We start from the raw sequence: 24710 nt of genomic DNA on the forward strand, positions 1-24710 counted from the left end.
TTTCGAGGCACTCCTAGCTTCCCTTACACTGTTCTGACATAAGACTCACGATCAGGAGATGTAATACAATAGAACTGAGACAAGGTGAATCCAAGAGGAACTTAGGCTTCCAATTTATTTGACAAGGTATATCTCAACAAACAGCAATACACCAACAAAACAATCCCCCTAAATCCCACTAAACGGACACAACGAAAATCTTTACACAAGTTTAGCAGTACAATGCCCAACCTCTCACCTTTCCTGGCCTAACTGAGTTAGGAGTTCCGGGGACCAGAGGTTATACTCACTACTGTGCCTTCTGTAGTCTGGTGGTTTGTTTCTTCTATCTTCGGTGTCTTCGGACACTGGTTTTCCTTCAGTGTCAAGAGGCTTGCTGGTTGTTGGATCACGAGGGCAGGGAACCACACACACTATGTCAGAAACCTCTTTTTATAGCCAGATTATCCAGTCCGCCTCTCCTGCTGAAATCGATTCTTCCCATTGGTGGGCTTTGTGATTTTGAAAAATGCAGCAGTTTTAGATTATTGCGGGTTTTTTCCACTGATAACCTACTCAAGGTTTGAGTAGGTGTTAATTGGGTTGGCCTCCTGTAGCCATTGTGTAGGCCCTTGGTTTGTTTTGGGTTCCCTAGTTTTCTGAAGGTCTGCATAATTTCCTTCCATAGTGTAAACATGGGGAAGACAATAGCCTGATAATGGCTATGGGTCAGTCCCACAGTTTTCGACCAAGTGCTCTCCCATTGGCTTGAAAGCCCCATGCTTCGGGCTGACTCTGTCCCACCATTGGCCCTCCGGTGTCCTCCCCTGTCCAATCACTGCTCTGCCAAGGTGAAACCGTCTTGGTTTCAATTCACAGCACAGACTGATCCCACAGCCCTTTTCCTTCTGGGTAAAATGAGGGGGTTTTCGTCCTCCCCTACATTGCATATTGCATTATAATTACAGGACATTATATCAGTGACTTATTTAAGTTTTTAATACTGTTGGACACATTTCACAGTACACATTACTCACGATATGCAACGCTGAGTTCGACCAGACCACGGATGGTGGCCGAATGACCGTCATGGCCAACCAGCGTGATTCAATTTCCGATAAAATCTGGAGTTGAGCAGAGCCGCCCCCCCGTCCGCCTTTGCTCTGACCGGTTGATAGATATCTTCTGGAAACGAGAAGAGGGCATGGCATGACATAAGCTAATGGACTTGGCAGTATCTTGAGGTCACAACAGTTTAAAATGTTACATACTGCTGCTTCAGATCACTGTCCGGATCTTAACATGGTTTATGTAATACATTTAAGAATGACAAACTTAAATTCAATGCAGGAGATTGTGTTCTCATCAAAATTTGCATGCATCAGTAAAATATTACTGTTAAAGTATAGAATGCAACTTACTCTTGCTGCCGTGACCAAACTATTCCAGCGTTTTCAGCACTGGTCAGGCTCCCTCGCCTCATGGGATGCAGACGTTACCATGGGCAATCTCCACCCGTATTTTTTTCTAGACACTGGGTGGAGGTTTCCCATGCACACCCCTTGTCAAGTCAGCCCACCTGGCATGCATCTCGTTCACCAGGGCCTCGTTCACCTCATCGCTAAAGGGTTTTGCCTTTTTCCTCTCGGAAGCTCACAATAATGCCATTTTAAATAGTACTTACAGTACTAATTATTTTTTTTACTGTAGTTAAATTTATCGCAATTATATTTCTCCCAATAATTCAAAACTAGCCAATTCTCTCTCCTTCCACTCTGTCTTGCTTCTCTCTCTCTCTCTCGCTCTCTCTCTCTCTCTCTCTCTCGCTCTCGCTCTCTCTCGCTCGCTCTCTCTCTCTCTCTCTCTCTCTCTCTCTACCCCTCCCTTGCCTTCTGAGCATGTGTGATGACCCCAGACATCCTGAAACATAGTAAAACCAGTCGGCCAAAAAAAGAATCTCTCACACATGCGCACAAGGCCATTGCTAGGGAAGCTTTTGACTTCCTCTTTCGGTGGGCGAACGCGATTTCACCCATTCCACATCGCCAGCCTAAAGCCAAGTGGAAAATCGCGGGGGGAGGGGGGGGGGGGAAATGGGCCATGTACCAGCGATCAGTAAGGCTGAGACGTCCTACATCGCTGGAACAAGGCCCATTTTTTGGGGGTGATGGCCACCTAGTGGAAAGTCTAGCCCTAGAAACATAGACATTTACAGCGCAGAAGGAGGCCATTTCGGCCCATCGTGTCCACGCCAAAGAGCCACATGGCCCTTGGTCAGCTGCCCTAAAGGTTACATATAAACCTATGAACAATGACTGAAAGGCAAAGAGCACCCAGCCCAACCAGTTTGCCTCACCACAACTGCGACATCCCTTATACTAAAATATTCTACACTCCATCCCAACCGGAGCCATGTGATCTCCTGGGAGAGGCAAAAACCAGATTTTAAAACCCAGTCCCATTTAGGGAGAAAAAATTTTGGGAAAATTCCTCTCCGACCCATCCAGGCGATCGAAACTAGTCCAGGAGACCACCCTGGCCATATTCTATTCCCTGCAGGACTTACCATTATATCTGCTCCGTCCAACAAAAGGTCATCCAGTCTAATCCCAATTACCAGTTCTAGGTCCGTAACCCTGCAAGTTACTGCACTTTAAGTGCCCATCCAACCATCTCTTAAAAGTGGTGAGGGTTTCTGCATCCACCACTCTTCTAGGCAATGGGTTCCATATCCCCACAACCCTCCTGTGTAAAGAAGCCTCCCCTCCAATCCCCTCTAAATCTTCCACCAACCACCTTAAAACTATGCCCCCTTGTAATAGACCCCTCCACCAAAGGAAATAGACCCTTACTATCCACTATACTTTTTTTATATTTCCAAGATGAAGCTAAACCCATTGCAAGTTAAAATTTTTGAGATAATATTTCACCTGTGCCAGGATAACTTCAGTATTTGCAGATTATTTATGTGTAATTGCTTATTTTTGTTCATGCGAAGCAACAAAGGAACTAGACGACCCTGAAGATACAGCAGAGAAAGTGGGTGTTGCTGCACTCATTATTCAGGTAATGACTGACATTGGGCCATTTTCATGGTATTGCGAGAGATTAGATGATTCTTAAACAGTTTATTCAACATTCCTATTTACAGTTTGTAAAAATTTATGGATGTGATTTTGGGACAAGCTAAAATAGAAAATTACATGGTAAAACCCAATATTGGAGAATAATGTGCCAGGGTAACGTGGAGTTGTCTTAAATGTTTTCCTCTTCTAAAGTTATTTTCTCACCATGGCATAATTCGCACACAATGCAAAATATGCCAAAGCTAGGCATTCTGGTCCAAAGCCTCCACCAACACGAATTTGAAACCAGCTACTCCGAGTTGCACAAGAGCAACAGGATTATCACATAAATTGACACTGAAAACTTGCAGTCTGGAATTTCCTGCACTGGTATAGCACTGCTTGGAGCCTCTGCTGCTGACTCCCATCAAGAGTATGCAGGGTCAGGGGGAGGTTCCCTGATTTGCATGCCCTCAGCAGGCTTATCTCTGGCACTCGCCCAGCCCCACAGATCAGGAAATTGGCCGACTGCAGTTGGGGTTGCCTGGTTGGTTTCCCAACTAAAAAGATGATTTTATGGCTCTCGATTCCCCGATAAAAGGAAAGAAAAAAAAAATGGTGCCTACGAGTCTTTTAAGGGCCCAGCGTAATGTCGAAATCTCGACTCTCAACATAACTGAAAACAAGTGAAACTCAGACATTAAACAGGCCCGGTAGATGTTCCTTTAATGGATTTACTTGTATACAAGGAAAAGTCTCTCAGAATCAAAGGCTCTGCGAAGACTTCTAACAGTAATACAAAAACACACGAGCTTTATACAGAAAACAGACAAAGAAGTTATGGTTCCATCATGTGTATCAGTTCTGCCCTTGCTGGTCAGCAAATACAGATAAGGAGTTCTTCAATCACCTTAATTAACATGGTTCCTTGTTTCAATTTCCTACTTATCTATACAGCCTTTATCTGGAACTTCTAAGATTCATCATTGCGACAGTTATTACTTAGGAGTATAAGACTAAAAAGAAAAGGGGCGCTCTTTCTGTTAGGGAGGATCTGTTCAAGGTTCCCTTGCTCACAGAGAGCTCCCAAGCTGCTAAATTAATTGGCCATCAATCAAGGCTAATATGTTTATACAGAGACATGCTGTCTGCTGTAGGGACTTCTGGGAGAATTGGGATTCCATTTTTTACTACAAAAGGGTACATTTAACAGAAAATGTAACTTTAAAAGTGAATTTCCACAGTAACGACTAGTATGCCTCTTTGGCATATTGGTCCCCACTTGAACACCAGGACAAGTGTGGGCAAATTCCCAGCCTGAGTCCCTGCTCTCCAGCCATGCCCTGTGACATAGGTGACCTTGTAAGGGTTTTAGGCTTTATAAGGCTCTCCCTGGATATTGGCAGTGCATGCCAGGATCTAGTATATCCAGATTCTCCCCTGTTTTCCAGCCATGCTGTCACGCTCCTGCCAGAGTTGCAGTGGGAATGCACCTTGGAATTTCTGCCCCATTGTGGATTTTTTCCCCCTGTGGGGAATCATCTAACCTCCACTCACTATTTCGCAAGAGAGCAGAAACTTAATAACATCGAGGCATTTCAGTTCTGAATTCACAACCCACCACTCTGTCACTGCGCATTGTTGTTCCATTATACTGGTTGTGCTGTCATGATCGTGGGGCCCAGGAGAGACGTGAGTTTGGGATCCAGGGGCAGCACGGGCCAACCCATACTGCGATATGTGTGCGCACTAGGTCTGTGCAGCAGAGCTGGTCTCCAGTTGTCTTGGTTAATCCTTGCCACTGGACCAAGACCTTGCTCTGTCAAGCCCATGTGGTGGCTGTTGTGCAACGGCCACCACACGTTTATATATTTAAAAAAATCCACGCACAGGTATCTTCCACCTTTCAGGATGTATTTCGGGACCTGGAATATTAGGTTATTTATTGAAACACCTGTGAACTCATCCCTTTTTGGCATGGAAGCAAGTCATCCTCGATACGAGGGACTGCCTATGATGATGATGATGATGTGCTGTCATGGTGTAAATGTATTTTAAAGGCTCCAAAGGAGTTTTCCCTATGTTGCTTCCACATAAAAATTGAAAGACAAAATTCTTGGCTTCATGTATACTTCTGCTGTTGTGACTTTGGGTATAGTACATGGAAAGAATGGTTCCACTCCATTTAATTGGCACATTAAGAAAGCCTTGCATTTCTATAACACATTTCATGACATCAGGACGTCCCAAACATTATACAGCCAATGAAGTAGTTTTGAAGTGTAGTCACTGTTGTAGGAAACGCAGCAGCCAACTTGTGCATAGCAGCTATTTTTCTCCTACTGTTGGGCCTACAAATTGTGTGTTATCTAAATGGGTTGTATTTTGGAGCCAGCAGGGGACACATTGGATTTGAATGTAAATGCCATCCAATCGATTTAAGTTTACAACTATGTAGGATGTAACATAGTTTGTCAAATTGTTTGTGAAATACTATAGTGATCATAATTTTGGATTGTCTCTCAACTTTTCCTGATTTTCTTTCAAGCTGGTAAGTTAGGTTTCTTTGTTAAATAAAGAAAACTAATTAATTTTATTATATCACTTATAGGACTTTAAAGGTCCCCTTTTGTCTGATTATGAATTTGACTGGGATCGTGTCCTCCAAAGCCAGGGAGATACTGGAGTGTTCCTGCAATACACTCATGCAAGGCTGTGTAGGTAAGGCATGCATGCGAAAGAGTCAAAAAAAACCTGTAGCAGGGTATGAAGGCGATGGAAAACAATTACCGATGCAAAGCATCTAAATGGGGAAAAATTACAGGGCTATGGGGAATGAGCAGGGGAGTAGGGCTAATTCGATAGCTCAAAGAGCTGGCACAGGCACGATGGGCCAAATAACCACCACCTGTGCTGTATCAGCGCTCCTCCATTTTGGCCTCTTGTGCATGCACAATTTTAATCACTCCACCATTGCCGGCCATGCCTTCTGCTGACGAGGCTCTAAGCTTTGGAATTCCCTCCCTAAACCTTTCCGCCCCTCTACCTCTTTCCTCTTTTTAAAACGCTCCTTAAAACCTACCTCTTTGACCAAGCTTTTTTTCATCGGTCCTGATATCTCCTTACGTGGCTCGGTGTCAAATTTTGTTTGATAACGGTCCTGTGAAGCGCCTTGGGATGTTTTGCTATGTTAAAGATGCTATATAAATGCAAGTTGTTGATAGGAGCAAAATCCTCAACTATAAATATAGCTAATGAAATTTTTAAAATTGCACAGTACTGTTTCCGATAGTACTTCAATAATGGCTACCATTTGATACCACCTACACCCGTTACTCTGGGTATGGCACCTATACAGCGGTAATATTGAATACTCCAACTCCCTTGATTTCAGAGGAAATGAGGAATGTTTTATTGAATACAGCCATGCTACCTCCAAAGAATTTCCACTGGTTTTGCTATAGTCTATTTAGTCATTCTTCTTCCTGACTAATTATGAAAGACAACCACTTATGGTTTTAATGGAGGCAGGTCAGGTGGGTGGCAGGCGACCAATCTGATCTCACGAGACTGGTTGGTCACTCAAATCTTTTAAGCAAGCTGCGGCCTCCAATTTCACAAGTTTTTTTTTTAACTGATGAACAACATGTTCAGACAGTCTGGCCTCAATTTTAACACCCCTCCTGACTGGAGGGAGAGGGTTGGCTCAGGTAGTGGTGGGGGGTTCAAATATTAGGATCGGGCAACCTGACCTCATTCCCGCCCCTTTTAAATTTTGAAGTGCATAACTCGAGGCACGGATGAGGTTCCTACAAAAGGCAGGGGGTGACCTAATTACCATATCAAAGTCGCGACCTGGTGACATCATCGGTGCAGCACTTAAATTTAACAAAAGGGAGGTGTTCCAAGCTGTGGGATTCCCAGCTGCTGAACTGAGGTGGGAGCTGCTGGCTCACTAAGGTAAGTGGCTCTTTCAGCACTCCTGATGGGCCAGGAGGAGCATGATCCCTCTCGAGGAAGCCTTCGGCCTCTCCCATCCCTGTACCTCACCCCACAGCCGACCGAAGCTTCCTCCCACCCCCCCACCTCCGATTAAAAGACACAAAAGGCAATTCGGTGGATAAATGCAACTATGCTATTGTGAGACGTGTAACTTTTTTTTTATTTTTAAACTCTTATTTTAGAAATTGTAAGTTACTGAGGAATGAAAATGGCAGATGGAAAAAAAAATTCAGTTAGCATAATTGAGCAACTCGTGGGAACCCAGTGGCCTGATTGCTACACTCACACTATAAAATAGTTGCTATGTGTCACACAGGCATGGCAGGCAGCCCTGACACCGTTAACATTGAGAGATCTTACAGTGCCAGCCGCAGGTACTTCAGGTATTTATAATAAGTTTTCAATTAAATGTACGGCCATGCATTGAATTTAATATATAATAGACCATATATTGGGTTCAATTTTCCCCAGTGCTGTTTTTTGGTGTATTTGAAGAGTTACGCCCTTTTTTTGGGGCCCGACTACGCCAAAAAAACAAGTTGAAAGTTTCCCCGTTTTAACTTGTGAATGTGACCCGGCGCACATTGACCTTAAAATCTGTGGGTGGAGCCTAAGATGTGTGCCAAAAAGATCGGGTTGCCAGAGTAACGCGGGACACACTGCGGGCTGAAGCTGGAAAGTGAAATATACAAGATATTCTGGCTAGCTCACAGCAACCTGCACAAGCACCTTGCACATTGCAGCTTACCAACATGAAAATATTAGAGTCTTTGTGCCAGAAGTCTACTGTATAAATTGAATTGGAAAGGTCCCCCTGCCTTGCCAGTGCCTGGTGCCACTCCTAGCCCGGGCCAAAAGGCCTCCCTCTACCCCCAGAACCGCTACCGCTCCGAGCCTGGGCCGACAGGGTGGACAGACCAGACCAAAAGCCCTAGATTAAAGTGAATTTGAGATTAAAGACAAAAAGGAGATTGTTACAATAATGGAGTTGTACTACAGAACCCGTAAGTAAAAGAGGTTATAATTACCCACTCTCTGCCACTGCTGTCCCGGCCGTGGAACTGGAACTTCTGCACCGATTCTCTTGCCTGCACTGATTTTGTTAACTGCCCAGAAGGTTTTTCAGAGCAACACATATGGCGTCTTAAGAAGAATCGTAGTTGGCCAAACTTGCATAAATAGCCAGAATTGGCTTGGGTGGCAGGTTACGCCCCCAGTGTGGTTAAAAAAAATCATAGCCTAAAAAAAATGAACCTAAGTGAATTACCGCTGGCGCAGAAACTTTGGGGAAACTTGGAGATTTTAATTTATTCCAAAAAAAAATGATGCACACCAAAAAAACGGCACACACTAAAAATACGGCGCAAATAATTGGGGAAAATTGAGCCCATTATATATTCAATATATATTGAAAACTGATGGAGAATTATGAAGTAATGTATTTTGGGAGGTAATGCAAGGAATGTGAGTTATGCATTCAATGGAGAGATACTGAAGGGAGTGGATGAAAACAAAGACCTAGAGGTTTAAGTACGTAGTTCCTTGTAAGTGCAGGTAGATGAAGCCATAAAAAGGACAATAGGATTTTATAAATAGGAACAAACTCCACAAAAGCCAAGAGGTAATTATATATTTGATACCAGGGATGAAAACCTATAGTTATGAGCTTGAGATACTAGGATTATTTCCACTGAAGCAGAGAAAGCTAAGAGGAGATTTAGTAGAGATTTTTGAAAAACAAAATTATATCTACTTGCATCTACATAAAAGGTAAACCTGTACAAAAGTAAAATATTGTGGATGTTGGAAAATTGAAATAAAAACAGAAAATGCTGGAAATACTCAGCAGGTCAGGCAGCATCAGTGGAGAGAGAAACAGAGTTTATGGACCCAAGTTTCCACACGCGCCTAGAACGGTGCAGTCCTGACCTGGACGCCCGTTTTTCGCGCCACAAAGTGCGCCTAAAAAAATCCTCTATTCTCCACCTACCTGCAGGTCCTCTGGTCCTCTGGCCCTCGGCGCAGCGCAGCACGAGCTGTGGGGGGGCGGAGCCAGGTCCCTGCGCTGAAAACAGTGCCGGGACCTCTGCACATGTGCGCAACAGTGGGCACACATGTGCAGTAGCTCCAGGCGCCGAACTGTGTGGGAGGGGCCAGAAGCACGCAGCCCCTAGCCCTGGCTGAATGGCCTCACTGGGGCTGCGTGAATAAGGCTCCTCCCCCCGGACCCAGACCCGACACCCGCTCCCCTCCCCTGCCTCCGGACCAGATCCGATACCCGCTCCCGCTCTCTTTCCCCCCCCCTCCTGCCCCCCCCGACTGGACCCGACCCGACCCACGCTCCTGTTCCTGCTCCCCGCCCCCCCCCCCCCCGACTGGACACAACCCGACCCGCTCTCGCTCTCTCTCTCTCTCTCTCTCTCTCTCTCTCTCTCTCTCTCTCTCTCTCTCTCTCTCTCTCTCTCTCTCTCTCTCTCTCTCTCTCTTTCTTTCTCTTTCTCTTTCTCTTTCCCCCCCTCCCCCGACCCGACCCAACCCAGCGCCACCTACCTGTAAATCTGGAGCTGGGGACGGGCCCTGCCCGAAGTCTCGGGACGGCCCGTTCAGCCTTCGGTCCCGAAAGGCCTGCCTGAAGCACTTTCACACAGGTAGGAAGATGGTTTATTTAATCTTTTCTTTGCTTATAAATGTTTATTCAGGTTGGATTTATTTGTATAAGTATAAATAAGGATTTATTATAGAATTTAATGACTTCCCCCCCCCCCCCCCCCCCCCCACCTCGTTCTGGACGCCTAATTTGTAACCTACGCCTGATTTTTTAATGTGTAGAACAGGTTTTTTCAGTTCTACAAAAATCTTCACTTGCTCCATTCTACTTTAGTTTGGAGTACGTTTTCACTGTGGAAACTTTCAAATCAGGCGTCAGTGGCCGGACACGCCCCCTTTTGAAGAAAAAAATTCTGTTCCAAAGTAGAACTGTTCTACCTGACTAGAACTGCAGAAAAAAAAATGTGGAGAATTGCGATTTCTAAGATAGTCCGTTCTCCACCAGTTGCTCCGAAAAATCAGGCGCAAATCATGTGGAAACTTGGGCCCAATGTTTCAGGTCGATGATCCTTCAACAGAATAGTTTTGACGAAGGGTCATCGATTTGAAATGTTAACTCTGTTTCTCTCTCCATAGATGCTGCCTGATCTGAGTATTTCCAGCATTTTCTGTTTTTATTATTAAAGGTAAATGTGTGGTCGTTAAAACAGATAGATTTATCTATCAGAACTATGCAAATAACAAAACAACTATCTAAATGCGACAATGGTATTAACTACACAAGAGGCCTTGGAGATTTAGGCTGTCTTCTTGACGTTCTAAAGATGCTGACTGTTTCAGCAAATTTGTGAAGAGATCATCTTTAGCCACAAAATGGAGTCCTGAACATAAAATTGATTATTTAATACAACCTTTCGTGCTAGCATTCCTAGCACACTCTAGTAAAGGCAATTAAGGCCAAATAGCCTCCCTCTGCTGCAAATATGTATAATGGTAAAGAGGCTTTTAAAGAATGAAGTAGTTCTTGTCCACCATGAAATCTACATTACAGCACGGAACCTGTTGAGATTGGATTGTAAGTGTCAGTAGATCCGTAGATTATATGGACCTGTTTTCAAACTAATATTTGACACTGGAGATTGTTATTAAATGACCAGCAAATTGGGAAAATTAAAATGCACGATCTGGTCAATGAGTTCTTGCAAAACTGAGTTCAGTAACTGAGACTGATCAATGGCTTCATTGATGCTATCTGCAATGCTAAAGTATCCTCTACTGCCTGTTCTACTAGATATATTTACAAATGCAATTTTTCTTTTAAATTTAGTTTACAGAGAATATGTGAAGATGGAGCACAGACACCGTTCAACCCAAGTTATTTACAAGATCCTCAGGCAATTGCTTTACTACAGCATCTCCTAAGGTACAAAGATGACAACAGACGCAGTTGTTTATTTTTTCATTGGGGATTCTATAATTGTATAATTCCTGATTGTTTTATAGATGTGAGTGATGGCTCCCTCTACTACCTGTTAGTGAAAGTTCTTTCTCTTCTAAGATCCACCTCTGATCGTTTGTACACTATACAATAGGTGGAAATCTTTTGTACTTTAAATTTACACAGCAATCTCGATCATTTTGCTTATTCTGTTCTATAAAAAGAAATGCTTTTAAAAATTATTTTTCTTAAAATTCAGTGCAATATTATGCCACATTCAGTCTGACATAGATTTAAAGGAAATGATAGAGCACTTGAGTGCACTGACTTGAATGGTGCCGGTGGAGGTCTAGGATTAGTTTGCCTGGGGGAGGGGAATGGAGAGGACATTCAAACTTCAGCAAAACTTTTAGACATTTATACACAAAAAAAAAACCCTGTAAAAACATCAACTTTTATTTTTAGAAGTTAGGATCCAAATTAATGTTGTTAAATTGGACATTTCATTAAGGGTTTCCGCCGTGGCTTAGTGGTTGTTGTGGGTTCAATTCCCGTTCCAGGACTTGAACCCATAATCTATGTTGATACTCCCAATGCAGTACTGAGGGAGTGCTGTGCTGTCTGAGGTGCCGTCTTTCTGAAGAGACGTTAAACCGAGGTTCCGTTTGCCCTCTTGGGTGCATGTAAAAGATCCCATAGTACTATTTTGAAGAAGAGCAGGGTAGTTTTCCCCAGTGAACCAGTCAATATTTATCCCTCAACCAACATCACTAAAACAGATGATTCTGGCCATTATGTTGTTGTTTGTGGGAACTTGCTGTGTACAAATTGGCTGCTGCGTTTCCTACATTACAACAGTGACCACACTTCAAAAGTACTTCATTAGCTGTAAAGCGCTTTGAGAGTCCTTGAGGGCATGACACGTGCTATATAAATGCAAGTCTTATGAATTAGTTTTTCAAAAATTCCCAAATAGCATATGGTTTTAGGCGCCTTGTGCTTGAATTGGATTGAGCTGTAATACCGGAGGCTGCCTAGACCCAAGAAGGAGGCCGGTGGGAGTAGGAATGCAGAGGTCAAGGAGATTGAAAGACCAGGGAGAATGAGGTGAAAAAGACAAGACTGCAAACAAAATTGGAATTCTATCTGGGGAACAGGAACTTGTCAGCTGGCACAGGCAGCAAAGACCGATTAAATATTACTTGTTGACCTTTTTTGATGGCGTGTCTGAGAACAGTTCAAACCAGAACCCTCTTTAGGTACAGTTGGAAGAGAATTCCACAGAAAATTGTGTAAGTTGACTCACCTGACTTTTAGGTAAAAATCAGTTTTGTAAAATTGGCAGTTATTTTAAAATACAGGAATTTGAGGAAAATCGGTAAAAGCTGAAAACGAGTGACAAACTATATTCCATATAGGCGCAACCATCAAAAAAATGACACGATTCACCCAGCCAATATGTAAAGGAAAAGCCTCTCATGCACTCATTCATTCTCACAAAGACAAGTGCTCTTACTCTCTCAATGCATGCACTCGCTCCTTTGCTTTCTTTTCCCATCCAAAGCATTTTTGGTATGTGCTTCTTATCTTGCCAAGAGCAAGATATTCTGGTCCTCCAACTGGTTGGAAAAATTATGTGCGCACAAAATTCACATTTTTGGGTCAAATAAAAATGCTTAATCTTTAATCCGGGTCGGTGTCACAGCTGCCAGTCCCTAGATTAATGGTTGGGCCCCAGCCAAATGCTGAACCCATCGGGAAGGTCAAGAATCTGTACAAAAGAGAACCTGGGAGAGAATGGAGTACTGTGCATGGATAGGAGGCCGTTATAAAGATAGTAGACATTTACATCAGAAAACACCCTGGCGAGGTACTTAATGATGGTGCTAAAGCTTCTGGGTGAAGGTGTTAATTGTGCAATGAGAAAGGGTTAATTAATAGCCTTTGGGGAAGAATGACCATAATAGGATAACATTTTTTATTGAGTTTGAAAGTGAATTAGTTAAATCTGAAACTACGATCTTAAATCTAAACAAAGCAAACTACGTAGGTATGAGGGACGAGTTGGCTAAGGTACATTGGGAAACTACATTAAATTTATGATGATCGACAAGCAATGACTAACATTTAAAGAATGAATACATAATTTACAACAAACATACATTTCTTTCAAGACACAAAAACCTCACAGGAAAAATGGTCCAACCGTGGCTAACAAGATAAGTTAATAATATTAGATCAAAGGATTGGGAGGATTTTAGAATTCAGCAAAGGAGGACCAACAAATTGATAAAGAAAGGGAAAATAGAATCTGAGAGTAAACTATGAGGTAGCTAATGTAATCCCGCTGTTTAAGAAAGGAGTAACGCCGCTATTTAAGAAAGGAGGGAGAGAGAAAATGGGGAACTACAGACCAGTTAGTCTGACATCAGTAGTAGGGAAAATGCTAGAATTTATTATTAAGGACATGGTAATAGGGCACTTAGAAAATAATAATAGGATTGGGCAGAGTCAACATGGATTTATGAAAGGGCTATCATGTTTGACAAATCTTAGTTCTTTGAGTTTGTAACTAGTAGAATAGATAAGGGGGAACCAGTGAATGTGGTGCAGTTGGATTTTCAGAAGACATTCGATAAGGTGCCACACGAGATTATTAAATAAAATTAGAGCTCATGAGATTGGGGGTAATATACTAGCATGGATTGAGGATTAAAGATTAACGGGCAGAAAACAGAGTCTCGGAATAAACGGGTCGTTTTCGGGTTGGTAGACTGTAACTAGTGGGGTGCCGCAAGGATCGGTGCTTGGGCCACAGCTATTCACAATCTATATCAATGATTTGGATGAGGGGACCAAATGTAATATATCCAAGTTTGCTAATGATACAAAGCTGGGTGGGAATGTAAGTTATGAGGAGGATGCACAGAGGCTTCAAGGGGATATAGATAGGCTAAGTGAATGGGCAATAACATGGCAAATGGAATATAATGTGGAGAAATGTGAAGTTACCACTTTAGTAGGAAAAATAGAAAAGCAGAATATTTTTTAAATGGTGAGTGATTTGGAAATGTTGGTGTTCAGAGGGACCTGTTGGTGTTCAGTGTACACAAATCACTGAAAGTTAACATGAAGATACAGCAAGCAATTAAGAAAGTAAATGGCATGTTGGCCTTGATTACAAGAGGATTTGAGTACAAGAGTAAAGACACATTACAATTATATGGGGCCCTGGTGAGACCGCACCTGGAGTATTGTGTACAGTTTTGGTCTCCTTACCCAAGGAAGGATATACTTGCCATAGAGGGAGCGCAACAAAGATTCACCAGACTGATTCCTGGGATGAAGGGATTGTTTTAAGAGGAGAGATTGAGCAGACTAGGCCTATATTCTCTAGAGTTTAGAAGAATTAGAGGTGACTTCATTGAAATGTAAAACATTCTTACAGGGCTAGACAGGGTAGATGCAGGGAGGATGTTTCCTTTGGCTGGGGAGTCTAGAACCAAGGGTCACAGTCTCAGAATAAGGGGTCAGCTCTTTAGGACTGAGATGAGGAGAAATTTCTTCACTTAGAGGGTGATGAACCTTTGGAATTCTCTACCCCAGAAGGTTGTGGAGGCTCAGTCTTTTGACTATATTCAAGACCGAGATCGATAGAATTTTGAATATTAAAGGAATCAAGAGATATGGTTATAGTGGAGTTGAGGTACACAGAGTTGAGAGTCTGTGGAATGCACTACTGGGGTTCGTAATTGAAGCAGAGACCATGTAAACACATAATTGGTCTGATAGATGGTTTAAGGAAACTGGAATAAAGAGATAATGGAAAAGGGTGAACAAACGAGATTAGAGACTGCTACTCATGGAGGATAAACACCAAGTCAGACAGCTTGGGCTGAATGACCTTTCCCCATGTAATTCCAGTACTATATAATTCTACGTAGTGGGGGAGGGTGAGAGAAACTCGACAAGGTACCGAAGGAGTCAAAGCCTCAACTAAACTAAAATTAATGTAAACAACTACAATGAGGTCTTGGTCATTCATAAATTTGAGAAAATAAATTCTTAGTGGGAATAAATTAAATGGAGAATGACCTTGACAGGTGGAGAGATGGGTCTGCAGCCCTCTGTTTGCCCTGGATATTGCTTTGAATATTGTTTGTAATCTTGGATTTACAACAATAACAACTTGTATTTATATAGCGCCTTTAACTTAGCAAAACATCCCAAGACATCTCACAGGAGTATTAGAAGAAAAAAAAATTGACACCAAGCCACATAAGGAGAAATTAGCGTAGGTGACCAAAAGTTTGGTGAAAGAAGTAGGTTTTAAGGAGTGTTTTAAAAGGAGGAAAGAGAAGTGGAGAGGTTTAGGCAGAGAATTCCAGCGCTTGGAGCCTAGGCAACAGAAGGCACGACCATCAGTGATTGAGTGATTATATTCAGGGATGCTCAAGAGGGCAGAATTACAGGAGCACAGATATCTCTGAGGAAGAGGTGGCGGGCGGGTGGTTGTGGGGGCTGGAGGAGCTTACAGAGATGGGGGGGGGGGGGTGGCGGGGCAAAGCAATGGAGGGATTTGAAAACAAGGATGAGAATTTTAGAATCAAGGCATGGCTTAACCGGGAGCCAATGTAAGTCAATGAATACTGGGGTGATGGATGAATGGGACTTAGTGCAAGTTAGGACATGGGCAGCTGAGTTTTGGATGACCAAGTTTACGTATGGTGGAACATGGGAGACCAGCCAGGAGTGTGTTGGAATAGTCCAATCTAGAGTCACTTTAACAGAGGCCTTGATGCTATTCATATGGAAAATGTATTTGACAAAAATTAGAAAAGAACCATATGTCATTTATGTAAGCAAGTGATGTTTTTTGATGACTATTTGTGTTCTTACATTTAGTTGAAAAAAAATTGACAACTTTAATGAAGGACAATGCTTGAAAGAGTGCTATGAAATGTTATGGCAAGGAGTTCAGATATGTGGTCTGTTTTTTTTTTAAGATATGATGAAGTTCTGTACCAAGTTTCAGAGGATCTCCAACCTAAACATCTTGTTAACTACCTGATAATGTTGAGGTAAAGACTCTTGCTGTATCAATAATTTTTGTCTCCATGCCTCAAGCTTCATATCTGTGGAATACAATTTTTCTGAAAATTCCTTCAAAATTTCCTTAAAAATCTATATCAAAATCAGATATAATGATGTGGATTTATATTATATTATCATTGGGTTTCATGATATCTTGACAAACCTAAAATGGGCACCTAACAATTACTGGCCAGTAGCAATATGCCATGTTTTTTTCCTGACCACACAAAATGGCCATTTATACTTTTTAATTGTTGAGGATGCAATTAAAATGATTGCTATTCTGCGATGCGCAGATGAACACGCTGCACAAAGTCATCAGAGTAGTTCACAGAATCGCCACCAGATGCAGGCAGGCTCTGAAATGCTGCCACAGCTTGGATTTGGTTTCATTAAATCAACCTGGTTGTTTAGTTTTATTTTCAGGGTGTGGGTGATCCTGGAAAGGCAGCATTTTTTACCCATTCCTAGTTTCACTATGAATGAAAGGCTTATTGTTTGAGAGATTTTCAGAGGCCAGCATTTTACATGCTGTGTTAGAACACAAGGCTCTTCTCCCAAATGACTTTGACTTCATGATTATGGTGCTTAAATTGATTGCCTGAGTCCTTTTGAAGATTTGCCACTTTTAATTTTAAAAAAACATCGAGACTGTAAGTTGGTTGTTTAGTTTTCTCCACCTTTCCTTCTATCCTGAAAAGACTCATACTGAGGTATGGTTCAGTGCACAGCAATAGCTCTCTAGTGTCTCATCCATGAGCTGAGGTGAGCTTTTTGATTGGAGGGTATCGCAACCAATTCTGATTCACCCCTTACCCAACATTCATACTTGAGCACTTTCCAGTTAGCTTGGCCGATTAGTGATCTAGAATAGAAGTCCTGCCTGACTCTCTCTCTCTCCTGCTCGGAAGCCCAGGGAAATCATTGTGTAGGGCTCTACCAAACTGTAAAAAATTAATGCAATAGCTTTGTTTCTCAATACCTTGTTGAACTATAAATGTGCTGAAATATTTCTCTTTTTGCAGCCGTCTTGCTTCTATAGCTCATCGGACTCTGCACGTTAAGGGCAGCTTACCTGAAGTAGCAACAGTTAGTATAACCTATCAAATCTATTCAGCTATTAGAAGATATTATTGCCATGTGTATATATATTTTTTTAAATACTCTATAAACTTAAGGCCGCATGTTTGAATCCTGTGGCTGTGTGCTGCTCTAATTCTCCAGCCATAGTCTTTTTTTAAAAAACTAACTCTTGATTAGAGTACCCAACGGCAATGGATGTATTTCATCACTGGGATTAGCTAGTTGTTATTCAGTACCTTGTAGAGCTAAAATGAGTATTGGTGATGGTGGTTAAGAAGGTCTTCCTGGTCGAGATAGATTGTATGGAGAGGGTAAAGCCTTTTAGAAAATTGGAGCATGGCAAAAAAATAACCTTTAAAATTGGTATAAGTAGCCTGGTGCCATGTGGATGTATCTAAGAGCTAAACTGGATTGGAATGTCCAGAATGGCATTCCAGCTCTTCACTACCATTCTCCAATGTGGTTAGTGTATTTCTCACTACTGCTACAGGTTGCGGCAGTACCGTGCTAAGTAAAGTGGAGTTTACTCATGCTGCTCAGTGCAAGTGTAATTGCTCAATGAGCATTAACGATTACAAAGAGTTTGGTTATCTACTGCCACGATTAACATGAAACTGGCTCCTAAAGGAGTTAGAGTTAACCCACAGTGGTCAGCAGGAGTCAAAGATATTTCAATAGTGAGGTGGGCAGCAGAGAGAGTAAGGTCTCAATGGGACTCCGAGTTCTTGCAATAAAGAGCAGAGAGGCAAAGCTAAATTCTGGTTTTGCCTCTGGCTATGTGCTGTGCTGTGTTGTGATGGAACTTGGATTCATACCCAAGATTCTCCTTGTAGTAAAGAAACCATGTGAGGAGGTGTCGAGAAGAGCCAGGACATTCACAGTTACACTCACTCTACTGGCTGATTATCAGTGTCCACACTTTTAGCCTTTAATCTATGTTAGATGTATGATGTAGCACACATGATAGAGAGGCAACTAAACAATTGAGGTGACAACATAATGTATCAAACAAATAAATCAGAGAAATTAAGTCAATGGACTCTGAACTGAGAAGCTATGGTTTGAATCACAGTCTTGATTAGCATTGCATGGATTATGTCATGGTACCCAAGAATTGTAAATGCATTAACACATACAAACTGGGTTTTATAAAAATAGCTAATTGGCGGTATCTAATTGGGAAAATCGTTTCAAAAAGGTTATCTAGAAAAACTAATAAAATGGGTACTAGTATTTATTTTTCCTCAAACCAAGAAGTATATGTTATTGCCAATTAGTTCATCCAGTATTAAATACTCCTAAGAGATGTCTCACCTCTCCATCTTTATTCTAGGCAAGATTTCTACTTTTCAAGGGAACCTCCTCTGTACTCGCCAATGGAATGAAGCTGCTCGGTATAACTCCAGTGGAGAAGATGTGATTAAACATCTGCTTTTATGTTCTAGCCAATGTAATGAGACTACTCATCATAACTTAAGTAAAGATGTGATTAAATGCACTCGTTTACAATAGCTGATTAAACCAAAAATAAACTTTGCTTTTATACGAGTACCCACAAGGAAGAAGGGGAAACAAGATGGAAGAGTCGCCCTGAAGCTGCCCTCGTACGGCATTCAGCTCAGAGCGGTTGTCCCTCTAACTCGGCTGCAGGCAATGCATTACCCATGGTCCAGAGGGGAGAAAAATGAAGAGTAGAGGAAAACCTGCCTGGTTTCAGACAGTCTATTTCAACAGAAATAACCTTTTGTTAAGTTTCCAGTTGAATTGCGTAATATGTGAGATCATGTACTAGTGAATCAATAATTCAAATTATTACTCTGGGTGTAGTGGGCCAGCCAGGACTGAATTCTTAACATTGAGCAGTATAGTGCTGATGAAGATTAGATCATGATAGTTAGGCTAAGTGAGATCTTGAATATTCAGTCAACACCGAGCTCTGCAAGCAACTTGCTTTAAAAAGCCTTTGAGGTGCTCTTTTTTTTTTTTCTACCCGTTGCACGGTGGCTGTCTAGATGATCCTCTACCATGGATTTCTACCACAGAGGGAATATGGCCAAAGCAGCTTGCAACACCTAGTCAACATTTGTGGTAAGCGTTCTGTTTGTAATTGTGTGATTAGAGATGTTAAGTCAGTTGAGACTAGACGTGGTATACCAAGAATACTACAATCATGCACTCTTTCAAAAAGAAACACACTCCAGTTTTTACTTTCTGCCCTGTCGCACTGATGGGGGACAGCAGGTGACTTGGTCCCAGGCTACTGCCAATGTCGTTCTATAACTGGATGCTGGAGGGTGAATGGAATCAGCCCATGATAGTTCACCTTCCATGTCTTGGAGGGGGGTTGATCTTGACCTCCAGTCTGCATTGTAATCAAGATTGGGATCGTGCATGAAAAGTCAAAGACATGAACCTGCACAGCATGCCGCATGATATTTGGTTTCATTGTAATTATTCAGTATTGCTCATTATGAGAGGTAATACTTCAGTATACCGTCCATTTAGCTCTGCAACCTGGACTTGAATCCGACCCAGATTTCTGGGATAAAATCGCCTCTGAATGAACTTGGCCAGTATTTAGGAGGCACAGGTTTACAGGCTCAAAACAGAATGTTCACAAATGGCAATCAAACCGACCATAAAAATAGCTGGTGTGAAAAATGGTCAGAACTCTTTGGAGGTTGATGTGGGGTTACAGCAGAAGAAAGGAGCTTTTACTCTGCATCTGTCCGTCCTATAGCTGATCTGGGAGTACAATGCAGGAAAGAATAATCAATATTAATTGGACTGGGTGAAAAAATGAGTTGCAGGCATTACCTCTGTAAGCAATAATCTGTTGATCGATTTTTTTTTTTCCTGACCTAATAACGCTCTGTTCTATACAGGATGAGAGTGCAAGGTCTCTCTTTCCACTCCCACCCCAAATTATCTTATCAGACAATAGTTTGCGGGTGCATTTACTGTGAGTTTGTACCCAAGGTCCAAGGAAACTGATTTCTGGTACACTCCAGTATAAAAGTGGTAATATTACTCAGGTTTTATGTCCAGTCTGATTGATGAATGCACGAAAGCCAAGCAGCATCAGAGCCCATGCAGAAAGCCATTTTATGCTGGATGTGGTATAATTATAACTGGTATCATTATAACTTTTTGAAAACGACAATTTGTAAACTATTATTTTCCATGTTTTTAATGCTAGTCGAGAAGTGGTATCCCCTCCTGAGCTCTCCTAACATTAAAGAATAGTCACCGAGAGAGCAGAGCTCTGAATGTACCAAATACAAAATGAAGGGCACCTTTGTGACTGACCTCCATGCATACCAGTTTGCAATATTACACAGGAGTGTTGACTGAATCTCGTACTCATACTCCACAGATAGGGGTCTAACACCAGTAGCTGTGGCTCTAGACAGAACAACAGTACTGAAATTTTGTATTGCTTGTAAAGCTATGGGCTTGCATATTATGGGTTGCTGATGCTGTTTGGCTAGTTTTATACACTTTGCAGTGGTCATAAGGGCTGCTGGGTTTAACTGTAAACCATTAAAAAAGCATAAAAGTAATAGAGCTGGCAGTGGCTGCTTTCCTTCTTTGAGGTTGTCTCTACCACTTGTTTCATTGTATGTTTCTAATTGGGACCGATATCCAGTTCTGTGGTCTGACTGCTCCCCATCACTAACCAAAATGATTGGTCTTGATTTTGAATGCCACCTTAGGAGTTTTGGGGCTCCCCATATTGGATCATTTTCTTTGGAGATTCTGTTTGGAGGTAGACTGCTGTCAGGAGCTTTCTTTCTTGCTCATCACAAGCTGCTATGACCTATCTCTTATGTAAAAAGAAATTCTGTATCTGGAATGGCATGGAAATAGATGATCCTATTTCTCTAACCTTAGTCAGATTTGATAGTCACATTGGGAGGAGATGGATGTGATGGGACTGATGGTTGGGCTGTGGTGCCCGGTCTGCTGCGATATTTGCTTTTGACTATAGTTTTTCAAGGAGGTTGGGAAGGGGGAGCAGAGAGACAGACGAAATCTGGATTCTGATAAAGTTAAATGCCTTGAAGACTCATCGGGGGTGAAATTGCCCCGCACCCCATTTGGGGTGCATAATTCAAAGTGAAGAAAAATGTATCGCTCAGCGAAAACAGAACCTAAATTTCCCGGAATTGGGGTCTTGGTGCATGAAAAAACATCCGGGCGCTATCGGAGATGCTCTGCGCCTCCACAGGGCAAGAGAGGGGCGGATGCGAGGCGATGTCACTCAGCTGACACTTCACAACATACTTTCCCCTTCTCTTAAAGGGGAGGGCCGCTGCGAACTCTGCAACTGGACCATCAGGGAGGATTTCGGCCAGGCCTGTTGGGGGTTCGGCCGACCCAGTGGCCGCTATTGTCGTGCCGATTGAAAAGTCAGCCGACAAAACAAAAGATGGTAGCCACGATGCAAGGCCCTCCCCTTTAAAAGTGGACAGGGCACCCCAGCCACCACAGCTTTGTGACCCACAAAGTTGTCGTTGGCATCGCCCCGTGCCAATCTCCTGCGGAGCAATTTCTCCCGCGGGGCAATAAGGGATCGGCGCGCACACCGGTTACACCATCGTGTGCGCTGCCACTCGGGGCGAAAACTACGGGGGCAATTCCGGGCGGATCACTTCTGCCGCCTGCCCCAGGGCAAACAGTCCTTATCGCCCCGTTACTGCCTAAAGGGGCAATTTCAGCCCTATCCTCTTTGTCCATGAAATGTTTCTCCCAGCAAAGTAGGTTCTTGTGTTGAGCAAGGTCAGGTAGCAAAGGGTGGGTACGTCTACGTTTTTAGGGGTGTGTTCCAGACATCGCAGCGCTTTTGAAAAAAGAATTGTTCTCTGAATAGGGGTGATGCTAGCAAGGCTACATTTATTGCCTATTCCTGAAAGAGTGGCGGGAGATAGTCCTACTCTTTGAACCATCCTTGGACATATATTGTCATTTCCTCATCACCACTGGATGAAAATTCTAGAATTTCCACCTTGCGGGAATTCTAGAATTTTCACCCACTGGTGAAGATGAAATGGAAATATATGTCCAATGGTTTGAGACTTTGCGGTAATGGTGTTTCCATGATATTGCTGCTCTGGTCCTTCTTGTTGGTACAGGTTGTGGAGCTGGGAGGAGATGATGAAGCAAGCTTAGCGCGTCTCTGCAGTTTATGTTCAATGTTGGTCCCAAAAAATAGTTTCAACAATTTGCTAAAAAGATTTTGATTAATACGCTGCTGTCCAACTGGTGAGAGTTCACATCTTACAAATTATGGTGCAATTACTTGAAATGTAGCAGTAAAAACAAATTACTAACAAATTCCAGAGAAAAAGCATTCATTTTATTTGTGCTGCAAAGCTGAATGCAGGGTGTTGATTACTCCCTTGTGATAAACGCACCAATAAATTTTACAATACATAATTATATAAATCCAACTTTAAACACTTTGCAAGAGTTTACAACAGTGGTAGCTTCCCCATGTATGTGGCTGATGCCCAGCTCTACTTTTCCATCTCTCTTCCTCCCCCAACCCCCCCTGGCCTCTGGTGTTCCACTGCCCCATGTTAAAACAGTGGGAAGACCAAAGCAATCATCTTCAGTACTAATTCGCCACTGACTACACCCCCTCTCCAGCTACCATCTCAGGCTGAACAAGACTGTTCATAACTTCAGTGACTTAGTTGAGCCCAAGCTGTGAGGTTCAGGACTTCCATCCTTGCCATCATATAATAAAAAAAACCCACCTACTTTTATCTCCATAATAATCAGCCACCTCTGCCCATACTTCAACCCTTCTGCACTGAAACCCTCATCCATGTCTTTGTCACTTCGATACCTGATTATTCCAATGTTCCTGGCCGGCCTCCCATCTGTGTACTTGATCCCATTCCAAAATTTTGCTACCCATATCCCATCCCACATGAAGTCCTGCTCACTGTCGCCACTGACCCTTTTAATCTCCAGCTCCCCCCAATGCCCCAAATTTAAAATGTGTTTAAATCCATCCATGGCCCAACTCCTGCCCTCTTCCACCCTCCCTCTCTGTTCTTCTGAAGCATTCATCTGCCTGAACCCATCTGCTTCTCCACCTCTCTTAAAGCCGCCCTCCATCCAAGCTTTTGGTCGTCCTTCTAATCACTCCTCCTTTGGCCTGCCATACTTTCCCCTGCCCCACACCACTCGAGCACTGTGGGATGTTTTTCTACATTAAAGGCACTATATAAATGCAAGTTGTTGACCTTTCTTAACTATTTATTGACTCCTTGTTACTGATGAGGTAATTAAAAATTGTTATTCCATACCAATATTCCATACATTTTTGTTTTCCATTTTAATTGTTTTTGTGATGGGGACTTAGTAACATATTCTAGGATGCACAATTTTCCACTGAGAGTAGTGAATTAAAGACAGCTGAGAGGCTGCTGATGGAAAAGCAAAAAACCTAGGATCAGAGAGAAGTATGGCAGAAGAGTGTTTTGAGTAGTAATATCTGCTAAAGTGGTTTTCAATAGACATTGCCTGTGATAAAAATGTGTGTTTTACAATTTCAATAGTGGCTGATGGGAACATAAACCCTGAACCCATGTGTTATTATTTCATTGTTGCTAAGTGACAATAATTTATTGGTCAATGTACCATTGCAAAGTGTAGATGTCAATAAAAGATATGTGACAAAACAACAACCACCTGTTTTTGATCAATATTCCTTTCTAGGGCGGAAACCCAATGGGCTAAAGATCCGGGTGTTTAACGACACCCGGTACCTGCTTAATATGGCACAAAAACGGCAGCTGCCACTCTCCCGCCAGTTAGTGGTGGGACCTGTGGCGACCGCCATTGTGCAAGGGCTGGCAGCGCTGCCGGTTTGAAAACGCGGGCCCTGGAAATATAAATGGGGAGAGGCTGACGGCACATCGACTTAACGTCACCTCAGCAAACTTGGACTTTAGCGCTGGGTCCTAAGCTCGCCATGAAAATTCAGCAGACTGCCAGATGCTGTCAGCATTTCTTGACACACACATCTTTCAGGTAAGTTTGTGTCTCAGCTTTTGGACTGGATTTAAAAAAATGTTATTGAAGTAGTTGGTGACTTGCTGCAATACATGTTAAAAGTTTAAGTGTGCAGGGAGTGCTGCTGAATGTTTGGAAGGTCTCTGAGGTAAAGGAAGGCCTCTGACAGAAAATGCTGCAAGTACTCAGCAGGTCAGGCAACATAAGTGGAAAGAGAAACAGTTTTAAAGTCTCTGCTCGAGATGCTGCCTGATCTCCTGAATATTACTAGCATTTTATGCTTTTGTTTCAGATTTACAGCATCTGCTCAGAGGGAAGACGAAGACGTAGAAAAAAGGATGCAACCCAGACAGCCCCTTGCTGGCCGGGATGTAATCATCCACCTGTGGATCCAGTGACCACAACCCCAATTCCCCTTTCAGCATTTGTCCCATACCTTCCCTTCCCTCTTGTTACTGATCTTCACAGTGTCC

The 24710-nt window shown here is 42.6% G+C and overlaps 1 protein-coding gene across 2 annotated transcripts in view; it reads left to right on the plus strand.

The window, feature by feature from the left end:
* Positions 1-23892, plus strand: part of rars2 (arginyl-tRNA synthetase 2, mitochondrial) — a 110482-nt gene extending 86590 nt beyond the window's left edge. The window contains exons 15-20 of one of the 2 annotated variants that reach the window (XM_070885557.1): positions 2978-3045; positions 5656-5765; positions 10921-11016; positions 16038-16112; positions 17151-17214; positions 18542-23892. In XM_070885557.1, coding sequence (XP_070741658.1) covers positions 2978-3045; positions 5656-5765; positions 10921-11016; positions 16038-16112; positions 17151-17214; positions 18542-18628 — 500 coding nt within the window. In that variant the 3' untranslated portion in view covers positions 18629-23892. Of the gene's footprint in view, positions 1-2977; positions 3046-5655; positions 5766-7362; positions 7430-10920; positions 11017-16037; positions 16113-17150; positions 17215-18541 lie in introns of those variants that run through there. The other variant, XM_070885558.1, reaches the window with a different exon arrangement.
* The last annotated feature ends 818 nt before the right edge of the window (positions 23893-24710 follow it).

Source organism: Pristiophorus japonicus, chromosome 7, assembly GCF_044704955.1.
Source record: "Pristiophorus japonicus isolate sPriJap1 chromosome 7, sPriJap1.hap1, whole genome shotgun sequence".
Classification (NCBI taxonomy): domain Eukaryota; kingdom Metazoa; phylum Chordata; class Chondrichthyes; family Pristiophoridae; genus Pristiophorus; species Pristiophorus japonicus.